Source organism: Malus sylvestris, chromosome 14 (genome assembly GCF_916048215.2).
Source record: "Malus sylvestris chromosome 14, drMalSylv7.2, whole genome shotgun sequence".
NCBI classification, from domain to species: domain Eukaryota; kingdom Viridiplantae; phylum Streptophyta; class Magnoliopsida; order Rosales; family Rosaceae; genus Malus; species Malus sylvestris.
In genome coordinates this window covers 6,082,718-6,096,580 of record NC_062273.1, presented here as the reverse complement: position 1 = coordinate 6,096,580, position 13,863 = coordinate 6,082,718, and the positions used below count along the sequence as shown (strand labels likewise).

Sequence of the window (13,863 nt, the reverse complement as noted above, 5' to 3'; positions counted from 1 at the left end):
CACAACATAAACAGAGTTTAGGAGGGTGTATTCAATTGTGATTTTGAGGGATTTTAATACTTTTAATGAATCTAGGGGTATTCAATCAGGATTTTAAGTGATTCTCTGAAATTTAATGTGTATTCAATCAGGATTTTAAGATAGTTTATTAAAATCTTTAAAAAAATCTGGATGTATTCAATTAGAATTTTAAAAAAGTTTATAACATTCCAATGTAATAAATTAGAATTTGATTTTAATGAATTTCAAAAAGTTAAGGAATTTGAGGGAATTTGAGAGATTTTGTAATGTATTTTAAGCATCCACAAATCTTACATCTCCCCATGAGATTTCAAGAGAATTGAATCAAAATTTTACATAAAATCTTTACAAATTAATTAAATTCTATAAAAATTCATGAATTTATTCATCCATTAAAATCACTCTAATTCTCAATTGAATACACCCCCTTAATTTTTGTTCCGTTGATCAGAACATCAAGTTGGCATCGAACCCGAGACGGTGCGGTTATTGAATTCTTGTTGTCAAATGTAGGTGTTAAATGCTGGTCCATAATACCGACCAAGTTTTTTCAAAATTATAATTTCGGCAAGAAACGACCTTCAAATTTTCCGCCTTCGGAACTTCAAGGGGGGTATTTTCGTGATTACAAAAGTTCACCATTTTCAGTGTGACCGATATACGAAATGGTATACCACATGTTATTATATAAATAGTAGGATTTGTGTATTAGAAAGTTAATAACTTAAAAAACAAAATTTTTCACCAATTACATAAGAACAAATGGTGTAACACCAGTGTTTCTGTCATAATTAAAAATTTTTCAGCAATGATCCAGCCAACACGTGATTTGTCAGAATTTTATTTTATTTTATTTCTCGATGAACATATTCCCTAGATATTTCTCACCTTGCTTAGGTAGGTACTTCCCATCATCACAACCGGTCAAATAGCTTTGGACAACTCAATTCCTCCTCACAATCAACGGCCAAGATCACATTCACGAAATCAGTTAATTTTTTCGCCGAAAATTGTAACAAAGAGGATCCAATCAATAGGGCCCACGTAGGAAAGTCGAACCGAGATTGGCGGGGCCCACAGATTCAGATGAAGGAGGGAAGCCTTTGAGCTTTAAATAGTGGTGTGCTCGGGGCTCGCGAGCACTTCAAAAGGGCCGGAGATTTCTGATCCAACACCAGGCCGTCGAGCCCAGGAGAGAGAAAGCTAGAGAGAGAGAGGGAGGGAGGTGAGAGAAGGAAGAAGGGCTTATCGTTTCAGGTACTTCCTCTCTTATTTCTTTTCCGATACATTTTGCTTCCGGTTTAAATTTCTCAGGTTTTTTAACTGCATTTCGCTTTTTGTGATCGAATGTGATTGGAAATCTGCGTGTTTGAGCTTCCTTTTCTGCTCCAATGGCGTAATCTGGGTTAGATCTCGCCGTTAATGGCGGAAAAATTTTCACCGTTCTTTTCTCTTGCGATTCCGGTATCGACGGCTTAGATTTTGAGCTTGATTAAGATAATGCAGATGATAATTTTGTTTAAATAATATTAATTTCATTGATTTTTTTTTATTTTCTTTAATTTTGTAAGGATTTGTGCTTTTTGAAGTCCGATCTGAGTCATCCGTGCCTAACAGACTGGATCTTTTGTCGTGTTGTTTGATTTTGTACTTCCATGGCGGCCACATTGATCTCTCGCTTTGTCGTCATCTCAAATTTTTTTTTATTTTTTCAATGAATAAATTACAATTATCTGATAAACAAAATATTATTTGTTCATCCGGATTCGGTTTTTTGGTGCTCTGTGGTCGGTGTCTTTCATTCTCTCTTCGATGCCTCGCGTTCCACAGCCGATTTCTAAACCTTTCCGTCTTCGTTTCGTCAGAAACGCGGCGTTTAAACATGGTCTGTCGCAACTGAGTGCCGGCATGTATGCACACTTTCTGATAAGTTTTTTTTTTTTGTGTTTTCGGCATAAATTCCGAAAAGTAGGGTGGCTTTTGCTTTTTGGTAGGTTTTCAATTCGAAAATTAGGAAAAACCCAACGTGAAATTCGATTTAACGTAACAGTTTTTGAATAATATTCGGAAAACGATATTATTTTAGCAATTAAAATTGGTTGGCAACAAAAAAACCTGGGCACTTTTGGCAATCGACAAGTTGGTATTGTTCGGCAGAATGGTGAAACATGCTTTGTGGTTAATTATTGTTTAATCAACCGTGTCTAAAGGTCGGCCACGATTTTGAGAAAGCTAAACCATACTTTCCCGCAGCTTCCATGTACTTAATTTTGTACAAAGATTTTTTCTTTGAAAATGGTTTTTACACACTACTGTAATGCTACAATACAATTGTTTGTACTGTCTCTCTAATAGAGATAGGGTCACGTCTAGTACAAATAACGATATAACTAGATGGTAAGAGTAGTATTTTTGTTAATTTATTTTAATTTGTTTAATTGACAAGAATATGGGGAGGGATTAGATGGGTTTATGATTTTTTTTCTTTTCTTAATTTAGAGTAGTATCAATTAATAAATATATATGTATGTATATGTATATGTGTGTGTATTTTCACGTGATGGGCCACTCTGAATTCCTTGTCTACTGTAAAATGGAGTGTCTGGTGCATCGCAACTTGCTTGCTGGTTGTGTTTGTTTATGTGCATGTAGGGTTGCTTTCAGCCGCTCCAGCTTTGGTGCTTATGAATTTGATTAATTAAAAATGTGGGTCCTAATCACCTTCCAACTAATAAAACAATGTAGTCAATTTTTCCCTTTTATTAACAGTGCTCTGTAGGGCATCTTTTCGACAATTGATTCCTTGTTGCGATGATGTTTAAGGATGAAACAGGACGTACTTAAACAGTGATTAAACGTAAAACAAGCAAACGAAATATGCGGTTTTGAGTGGTATATACCTGAAAAGGATGAAAATATCTTCTTGGTTTATTTGTATGCTCCTCTTAATTTGGTAGTCAAATTGCTAATTACGATTTAATCAAGTAGTTTATGCCCGCTTAAACAAGGGATCTGTTTTATTTAGAGCTCATTGTATCAACTTGTTGGTATTTCTGTCTCCGTCTTTGCTAATATTAGATAATATATTTACCAAAATAATGGATGGAAAACCTTTGTCCGTAGGTTTCCACTGGTTAATGGAAGCGGCACTAACTTAGGTCAAATTTTGTTTGGGCTTGTAATTGCTCCTATAGCTGTATACGTTGGATTTTTTTGGATATTCCTCTTGCCTGTGAACGTTTGTTTTGGTCCGTTTACTTTTGCGTTCCAAATTTGAGTGGTTGTCGTGTTAGGCTTCGAACTACAATATCTTGATTTGTTGGTCGTATTTTTTCATGTAACTTTTGTGGTGTCTTATCGTTTCTGTACTATTCACTTTCAGGGTTTTATCAGGAGGAATTTGTGAATAATGGGTGCCGGTGGAAATATGACTGCACTCCGTGTGCGTAAAATTGCTGAAGCCGACACTGTCAAGCGAGTTCCGTACACAAAGCCTCCGTTCAGCCTCGGCGAGGTCAAGAAAGCCATCCCACCTCATTGTTTTCAGCGCTCTGTCATCCGCTCCTTCTCCTATGTCTTTTATGACCTCGCCATTGTTTCCATCCTTTACTACATTGCTTCCACCTACATCCAGAATCTCTCTCAACCTCTCTCCTTCTTGGCATGGCCTATTTACTGGTATGTTCAGGGCTGTGTTTGCACCGGTGTTTGGGTCATAGCACATGAGTGCGGGCACCATGCTTTCAGTGATTACCAGTGGCTGGATGACACTGTTGGCTTGATTCTCCACTCCTGCCTTCTTGTCCCATACTTCTCATGGAAGTATAGCCATCGCCGCCACCATTCCAACACAGGTTCCCTTGAGCGGGATGAAGTCTTTGTCCCCAAGCAAAAGTCTGCGATAGGGTGGTGGGCAAAATATCTAAACAACCCACCAGGCAGATTCCTCACACTCGCCGTCCAACTCACTCTAGGCTGGCCTCTGTATCTTGCATTCAACGTTTCTGGAAGGCCCTACAAAGGATTTGCCTGCCACTATCATCCATATGGCCCAATCTTCTCTGATCGCGAACGATTACAGATATTTGTGTCTGATGCTGGTGTTCTTGCTGTCTTCTATGGGCTTTACCGTCTTGCCGTTGCCAAGGGGCTTGCTTGGGTTATATGCTTCTACGGAGGTCCTCTAATGGTGGTGAACGGATATTTGGTGTTAATCACTTACTTGCAGCACACTCACCCTGCATTGCCGCACTATGATTCCTCCGAATGGGACTGGTTCAGGGGAGCTTTGGCCACCGTTGACAGAGACTACGGAATCCTGAACAAGGTCTTCCACAACATCACAGACACTCATGTTGCTCACCATTTGTTCTCAACCATGCCGCACTATCACGCAATGGAGGCGACCAAGGTGATCAAGCCGATCTTGGGCGAGTACTATCAGTTTGACGGGACTCCGGTTTACAAGGCAATGTTTAGGGAGGTGAAGGAGTGTATCTACGTCGAGCCTGACGAGGGTGACGAGAAAGGTGTCTTCTGGTACAATAATAAGCTTTGATTTTGAAAGGTATTCAAGTGAGAGTTTTAGGTTCGTGTAATGGATCTGGGGTTCCCTTAACTTATGTTGAAGATGTCCTGGTTGTTTGGTACAAGAATAATCTTATATCAATATAAGTGATTTTTCAATAATTTTTGCTTCTCTAATTGTCGTTGAAGTTAAAACACAAGAGGATGCTATCTGTTATGTGCTTTTCTCTTAAGCACAATGCGTGCATAGTGCTTAATCTGAAAGCCTAATCCAAAACTAACCTGCTTTCCCTAATCTAAAGTAAATTAGGCTGCCCGTGAAGGATGGCTTTTCTCGTTAGCCGAAAGCGTGCAAAGTGCCTAATCTAAAAGCCTAAGCCAAAACATAACCTGCTTGTCTAATCCAAAGTACATTAGGCTGTCACGGTGGCTTTTTATTGGCCATAAAAAGGGGAAAATGATTCTTGCTGGATCATTTTCTTAGAGTTCCATCATTGTGATCATGATTGTTTATCGTATATCATACAGTTAGAAATCATTTAAAATTAAATATAAATAGTACCTAACGAAAACTGACCGTACAATATACGATGAACGATCACGAGATTCTCGGGATCCCTAAGAAAAGCATATGGGCGCCGGATCCTTTTCCATAAAAAAATGAGTCTCTTTTCCTGGAGAATATGAGTTTTTTTGTCGATTTAAGATATTCAGTTTGGTATTGGACAAAAAAATACACCTAACTTTGCAACGCTAAAATATAAGGTTTTCTTAATCTTAATGAATAAAAAAACCTTTTATTATAACATACTTAAAGATGTGAATTCGAAATGGTTGATCGACTTGGCCCGAAAAGGCGAACACACACACATTGCGTTAACCAGCTGAGTAACTCACATTGCATTTTTTGTGATCCTAAATTATCTGCCATCATGAATCCGTGAAGGATGGGAGGCTAAGGAAACACTGAAACGATAACGCAAGGATTCTGCTCAGCCACAGACAGACTTTGTCCATTATGTTCATCGTTTCTACTTCATTGAAAGTGGCTAAGGACTTCTTGGTCTACATTCTAGCAAGCTGAATGTATGATTTATCATATTTTTTTAACAAGCGAGTAAAAGATCTCCAAGTTTTTTGTGTTCACATAGAACAAACGTACAAGGAGCTTGTAAACCAGTTGTTTCAGATTATTCTCTGCATCCGAAGTCACGAGTTCAATTCCTTCCTTTTAATAAAGGAGACAAAAAAAGAATAAACAAGCTAAGATTGTGGATAAGTGGACTTTGTACATCTGAGATAAACCGAAAAAATTTTAGACTCAACCAACAAGTAAAAACAGAAAACAAATTAAATGGGTTAGTTCGGGTAGCCCAATCAGTCTTTGTCCTATTCTAGGCCTATTATCATTAAACGTTGTCTAAAGCGGCTTTTATCTAAAAAGAGTAATGCTATGGATACTAAATTTATAGATTAAATTTTGAAAACTAAAGGACATGAAAGCTGATAATTGGTTTATTACTTAAGCATTGATGAACGTGTTCATTTCTGTTGGTGACACATCATTTAGTTTGCAAATTTATTTTAGAAATTTAGTCTCCTTAGCATTATCCTTTTAAAAATAGGTGTTTACGTACTCTAATGGTGAAGAACTAGCTAAAAGAGTAGGTTTTTCTTTTCTATTATGAAATGACAGAGAGTAGTTTATTGACATGAATGTTCCATATTTCTTCAAATTGTGTGTTAACAAATCCAAGAAAGTGAAAAGAAGAGAAAACTAATTGCAATCTTAATTCTTATTATTTACATAAGAGCAAGTCCATTGGTAATCCAATTGATAGGGCAACTGGGTTGAATTGTCCTTAGCCCCCAAAAAGGTGGTTTCTGGATGCAAAAAATAAAGGGAATTGGGCTAAAGGCTTATGCCCTTTCCATTGCCCCTGCAACTTCTGCCTGGGCTTGACCCAACAACTTCTACCTGGGCTTGCCCCTGTTGGCTACAATAATTGAGTGAGTGGGGCCCATCCACGTGCAAAGCCCAAAGCCAAATCGCTCATTTTCCCACCAAGTTGAGTCGTCAGATTTTCAAAGGGTAATTTGATTTGGATTGTTGGATTTTTAACGGTAAAAAAATTCACATTTTTCTGTAGCAGCCACATGGCATAATCTGAAGCATCCAACGTAAATAATTTTGAAATTCAACGACCATGATTATTCTAATGTAAAAAAAAATTATAAAAAAAAACCCCCAAAAATATACAATTTTTTTTTTTCTATAAATACCCAACCATCTTCTTCATTCTTTGTATATGAAATATATTATTGAAATTAGACAATCATTTTATTTTTATGGAACAAACTTACAACCATAAAAAATTAAAAATATTTATTTGTGAATACTGCTTGCCCTTGTCCTTTACAAGCGGATGGACTTGCACAAGAGCAATTACTATTCAGAGTGAATAGTAAGATCAATTTTATTGCCCTTGCCTTGCCTTGCCCTCCTAAAACAAATGACTTGCTCTCAAAGAACAAAGAATACTCCAGATCGCTAAGATGAATGCACAATAAAACAACTGCATATTGTCAACACTTCATTTTCATCTACTGAATTACAAGAGCTGTGTATATAAAGACCTAATTATGAATCAAATTCTTACAAGAAAACCCTAAGCCCACATAATATCCTTCAAAAGTATCCCAATATAAAATTGAATCAAATTGTTAACATCAAATTTCAATCTCAATGAGTCCTATGTATGTATGTATGTATGTATATACCAAGGGCAATGATGATTAGGGTTGAATGAACTGTTAAATGAATTGTTAATTGAATTATATGGAACTTGATGTGGAGGATAACCACGATTAAAAATGCCATGAAACCAACTACTATAAACAAATAGAAAGAATTGAACAAATAATTGATCGGTGTTTACCTTGAACTTGAGGTATTTGATGAATTGACTATGAGTAAGAATTTTATGCCATTTAAAATCAGTTGTTATGAAAATATTCTTCATAATAAAAATAATGAATTCAAAGTAATGATGCAAATATAATTTAAAAATAAGTTTTATTGCAAAACTTACACCGGAACTTACAATTGATTCAGCAAATAAGAAAATGACTAATGAAAAGGATATTGGTGCACGCAGGCATCTTTGACATTCTAAAATGAAAATGTTTACAATTTTTTGTTTCTTTGGGTACAGTGTGAACTCAAAGAAACTTTTGATTGAGAAATTGTGGAAATTCCAAACTTGAAACCTTCTCATCCGTAGTTCACTTCTTAAAGACTTGGAAAAGGTCTTGGAAGACTTACTTTTACTATTGATGAATAATGACTTTGAATGATGACTTGCTTTCACTATTTATGAACAGTGAAATTTGTTGGAATAATTGTTGCTTTTACTGTGGAAGAATATTTGTTGCCAATATTGTGGAAGCATGGGATGGATGAATGAATGAATGACTCCAAACTTTGTCAGAATCATTGGTGAGAATAATTTCTGAATGCTTCACACGGCAAATGACTGTGTTCACATGGTGACTTGACATGATGACTGATGTTTTCACATGGTTTTTAATCAAATGGGTCCTGGGAATCCTAGTAGTCGGTCCACTTAGCTGACTGTATTTTTTGGCTTGCTGAGTTGGATGGTTGCTATGAGGCTGCGTTTGAAGATTCGGAGTCTGCGACTTCTTCTTCTTTAGTATGGAGCATCGCTGCTTCTGCAAGTAATTGTTGTGCTAAATCTTCAAGTTGAGTAACTTTATTTTTCTTTGAGCCTGACGATTTGGTAGATTTGACCGTTCCTTTGAGGGACAAAGATGGACTAATGTCTGATAATGATTGTTTTGGAATGATTGGCAGTGATGGCTGTGTTGGTTGTGCCGGAATGATTGGGAGTGGAGTAATAGGAAATTCGATGATGACCTGATTGATGGTCTTCTGATGGTTGAATTTATCCCACCACTTGACTGATCTGGCTCTGTAAACTTCACATGTTTCGACTTCATAATTCCACTTCAAGATCCATGAGACTTTGTACTTGGCCATGAATATTGGGAGAAGTGTAATTCTGTAGTTGAATCGGCTTCTGTCAAATTTTTGTTGGAAACTGGCAAAGAGAACCTGCATAAGTTTTTCTGGTAGGAGACTGGCTGTTAGGTCGTGAGTTGACCACCATTTGGAAACCATGCAGGAAAATTCAATCTGAAACTCTTGTCAAAATTAATGAACCATGAATGACTAAAATCTTCTGTTTTATGGAGAAAGATGTTAGTCCATGCATCAATGTAATCAAAATAATTGTAATGGTTGTTGGGAATATGAATATATTGGGTATGAAGAGGTTTGGTTTTGTAAATGGGGATTCCCCAATCTGATTCAGTTAAAAACCTTCCAATGTAAAGAGAATGGTAGAGGATTTTGTTTTCATGGGTTTTGCTGTAGAGAGGTTTGATTGAAATGGACTCAGTTTCGTTGAGGATGACTTGATAGTATTTTAGTGCTTTATGTGGTTGTGTAGGATGATAATGGAAATTGGGTGGAAAGACTGTTTTGGCTAATTTTTTTGGTACTTGTTCTTGATTGAGATTGAAAGGGATACTAAAAAGATATTCACTGGGGTTTTTCTTGACATATGATGATGTTTTGGTATAACTGACTAGTTGGGATGATGATTACTGGTATGTTGGGGTTGAATAAGAGTCATATTGATTGACTAATGTTGCTCGATTTAATTATCCTAACAAACATGTTTAAGTGTTTCCAATACTCATCTATCGATTTGGAATAAATGAGAACATCATCAATATAAACAATTGAAAAATGATTGTATTGATTAAATATTTTGTTCATGATATTCTGAAAGTCACTGGGTGCTTCTTAAGACCGAATGGCATTACATTCCATTCATAATGACCAAAAGGAGTGACAAATGTTGTTTTGTATTTATCATCCTCATGAATTTAAATTTTCCAAAATCCAGACTTCATGTCAAATTTTGAGAAAATTACAGCTTGATTAAGTCTCTTAATTAAATCTCTTTTGTTGGGAATTGGATACCGTATCCATTCCAAGAATTCATTAAGAGGTTTGTAACTAATGACTAACCTGGGAGTTCCTCTTTCTAATTTAGCATTTTTCTAGACAGAAAAACTAGGACAAGACCAGGGTGATTTGCTTTTTCTAATATTCCTTTATTGAGAAGTTCTTGGATTTTTTTTTTGCAGAATTCCATAACTTCTTGACTCATTTGGATTCGTCTGGCTTTTGTTGGTATTTTATTTTCATTAAATTCCTTATTGTAAGGAAGTTTAACAATGTGTTGTTTTCTGTGTCAAAGGGCATCGGGAATATCCGAACAAATTTCATTAACAAGTTTCTTTTGAAAATTGTCAATGCTTTATAACAAAGATTTGTTTGTTAATTGTTCTTCAATTCTTTTGTAATTAATTTCTTCTTTTAAGATATTAATTTGTTGTGATTTTTTGGTAACTAAATTGATGGTTTTTGAGATGCTATCTTTTTGTAATTGTCTTAATTTTTTGAGATCTGTTTTCGTGTAGAACTCAAATGTGATTTTTTTTGTCCTAACATTCTGGTGGTTATACGATTATGGTGTACCTTAAAAGGATATAGGAGAGCTATGAAGGGGTGACCTAGAATGACTGGGTCTGAAATATTTTTTATCAAAACAAATGGAGTTTTAAAGCAAACATTGTTTTGACAAACATGGGCTTTTGGGATTTCATATTTTAATTGCATCGGTAACTAATTTGCAGCACTAAGAATTTCTGTTGATTTATGAAACTACTTAGTGGGAATTAAACCTTCTTAGATACAATTCAAGTCTGCACCTGAGTCAATTAAGGCAATTGTTTCTAACTGTAAGTCTTCCATTATTATTTTTATTTTAGAATACCATTTCTGGATCTTAATCTTTTGTAGTAATCCTAAAATTAGATGTTATGTTGGGTTTTCTATGGATTTGGATTCTGACTCTTGGTCGGAGGAAGAACTATTGTGTTCTTCATCATTATTGCCAAGGAGTGCTTGTGTTTGGATACTTCTGAGATGTGAGCGAATTTCTATATTTTCTGATTTTAAGGACTTAATTTCTTCCTTAATTTTATTGATTTCTCTTTGTAAATCTTTGACTGTAATTTCTTTCTTAGCCCTATTAAACCTTTCTAGGGTTGTGCTAAGACATATTTTTGGGGCTTCTTGGGATTGACTAGTACTGGCTTCTTCAGGGAAGACTAATTTCTTAAGTTTTTTTAAATAAAATGACTTTAATTCAGGGTCATCTACTTTGTTGATTAATTCAATAAGAAGATCTTCTTGTTCTTCTTGTTTATTGAGGACTGAAATATTTTTACAACAAGTATCAGTGCATCCTATTTTATTGTTGGGGGATGAAAGACTACTTGAGGAATTATTGGAAGAAGATGAATTAGAACTTAAATCATCTTCGAATTGACTATGGTCTGTGTCTCTTAATTCTAAGACCTGGATTAACTGGGTTTTCTCTTCCTCAGAGATTTTCAACTGGTTGATTATTTTCTTGACTCTACATTTATTTGCATAATGACCGAATTTGCCACACTTGTAGCAATTTTCTTTTCGTTCTTGGTTTTTGGAGTGGAATTTTCCTGAGGTTTTCCTCTTCCACTTGTTGGGCATGGGTTTCTTGTAAAATTTATTTGTTTCAAAATTCTTATTTTTATATTTGGGATGTCTCCTACTTGAGTACTTATTTGGGAACCTATTGTAGGCTTTTGATTTTTTCTTTTTGTTGGATGGAGCAATAGGAGATAATCCATATTGTGCACAAAATGTTCCTAATTCATATTTGGCTATTGACTTTTCTTTGTTGACTTGTTTTGTAATTTTCATATCAATACACATTTTCAATCCTTCTTTCTGGATAATATTAATAATATTTGCATAAGTAAGAGTATAATATGGTATGATACCTTCTTCATTAACTAAAACATTTCTAATTTTATGGGCAAATAGATTTGGTAATCCGTTAAATGATTTTTTTCTTTTCAAAATGGTTGATTACTATCCTCTCTAAGCACGACTCTAGACATGAAAACATTTTTGTACCATCTAAAATTGCTTAGGGTCGGACATCTTAAGTTACTAAGTTGGTCATGAATTCTAGAGGTAACATTACTGGGTGTCCCTATGAAATGTTCTATAATGGTGAAAAGTAATGTGTTAATTGAAGGAAATTTTGTGAAAAAACATGTTCATTTGAGCAACATCTATGCCATGCAATTAACATTTAAAGGCTAAATCATGCTTATATGCACTCAAAAACAAAACATTACCCATGAAATTCAAAGGCTAGTAGAAGGGTGAACCAAGACTCAACTCAAAACAAAGTGAGTTGAGAAACTTTATACCTTTGAAGCACCTATTTGCTTAGCAAAGGTTAATCACCCATGTGAGGGCCTTCTTTCCTTTGTCACCTTACTCCTTGACTCCATGGATGTGGATGGAGGAACTTTGCTTCTTGGCTCCATGCCTTCTTGGATATGGATGGAAGAATTGGTTTCTCCAAAAGTCCCCAAAATTGGAGACCTCTAAGTTCTGACACGAAGGATGGTTGAGGAAGAAGATGAGTGGCCATGGAAGAGTTAGATGCTAGTAAACTCTCCCATGGTGGCCGGCTATTCTAGAGAGAAAAGAGAAAGAGTTTTTCTCACTTTTCATCCTTAGAAAACCCTAATGAGGATGGAGCAAAAGATACCCCTTCTATGCTTTCAACTTTTGTATGCATTTTGGACCAAAAGGCCCTTCCTTTCTCTAGGGGTGGGCACTTAGAACCGAAAACCGAAACCGAAACACGAACCAAATCGAACCGCACCGAACGGTTTGGTTTTGCGGTTTTGGAACGGTTTCGGTTTTGAAACCGAACCGCAACATAGAAAACGGTTTGGTTTCAGTTTTGGCTTTTGAAAACCGCACCGAAACCGAACTGCACCGCAAATATTAATAAACATTTAATTAAATGTCCATATTAAATTTCATGTTTTAATTGGTTGTTTGTTAGAATCCATACACTTAGTATGGACACAACCACACTAAAATATCATCATTCATCATTTTCTTTCGTTCATTAACTTGAAGGACCTTTGTTATTTTATACCATCACACACACACACACACATATGTACAAGGGTGGACTAATCTTGTTATCAAGAGTCGAACAATGATCTAATGAAGTCCACTCATTTGAAGCATGATATCACATATTCTAGTATGAAAGTTTTGCTCATGTTTAATGAATTCAAAGTTATTCAACTTGTTTTATGTTATACCTTGTACGGGACACCCTTTTGTTGCACAAACATATTTTAACATCACAACTACATGCAACATGCTAATTGTTTATATAACAAATGTCTTTTTCATATTGCTACTGGGAAATGCTTATTAATATGTTAAATTGCAAATTGTACATTTTTTCTTAAAAACCAAACCGAAACCGTTTAAAACCGCACCGAACCGAACCGAACCGAACGGTTTGGTTTCATTTCGGTTTTGGCTTCAAAACCGCACCGAACCAAACCGCAAAAAAATGTGGTTTCGATTTTGGTTTCACTCAAAACCGCACTGAACCAAATCGTGCCCACCCCTACCTCTCTCTATGGCCGGTTTTCCCAAGCCTTTGGGCTGTTTTGGGCTTCTTGAATTTTACTTGTTAAGTTGTCATACAACTTCAGCTAATGGGCTTGACGATTCGAAGCCCAATTTGGGCTTTAAGGCCCAAAACTAACTCAATGTTTAAAACGAACTTATTCGTTTGATTAATTAACATATTAATTAATTCTTGCCATAAACAATTAAACCATTTAATTGTCCTTACTCATCTCTGTCAAATCCTTCAAGCATTACCTTACACGGTGTGCGATCCATTAGGTTCCTTTTAGCGAGGCAGTGAGCGATTATAACTCTTTCAAATCGATTGTGAATTGAAAGTAATTCTCCCTTTAGTGATTATACACGTTTAGGGCTTCCACAAACCCTGAGTGACACCTAGCAGTATGTCATGGTTACCCAAGCTAATCAGAAGAGGTGGAGAACCTATTCAGTTTATGATTACAATGTAATATGGTCTTTCTCTAATACAATACTCTTGACCACATTGTTTGGTTTGATAGTTTATTCATGTCTACTATCCAATGTGATTCATTTACTTATATGATTACCTTGAATGTTATTTGGAACGACTTCCTAAATGTCATTCATACTCTGGCCAGTGATTCTTAATCATATCATAGAGTATTCTA

The 13,863-nt window shown here is 35.7% G+C and overlaps 1 protein-coding gene across 1 annotated transcript; it reads left to right on the top strand.

The window, feature by feature from the left end:
• The first annotated feature begins 1,121 nt into the window (after positions 1–1,121).
• LOC126599950 (delta(12)-fatty-acid desaturase FAD2-like) lies at positions 1,122–4,710 on the top strand. Its single transcript, XM_050266429.1, has 2 exons — positions 1,122–1,278; positions 3,404–4,710. The coding sequence occupies exon 2, from the start codon at positions 3,431–3,433 to the stop codon at positions 4,577–4,579; it is 1,149 nt and encodes a 382-aa protein (XP_050122386.1). The 5' UTR covers positions 1,122–1,278; positions 3,404–3,430; the 3' UTR covers positions 4,580–4,710.
• The last annotated feature ends 9,153 nt before the right edge of the window (positions 4,711–13,863 follow it).

Excerpts from the sequence above, each read along its gene's own strand:
- LOC126599950 (XM_050266429.1), top strand. The coding sequence starts at position 3,431 with ATGGGTGCCGGTGGAAATATGACTGCACTCCGTGTGCGTAAAATTGCT.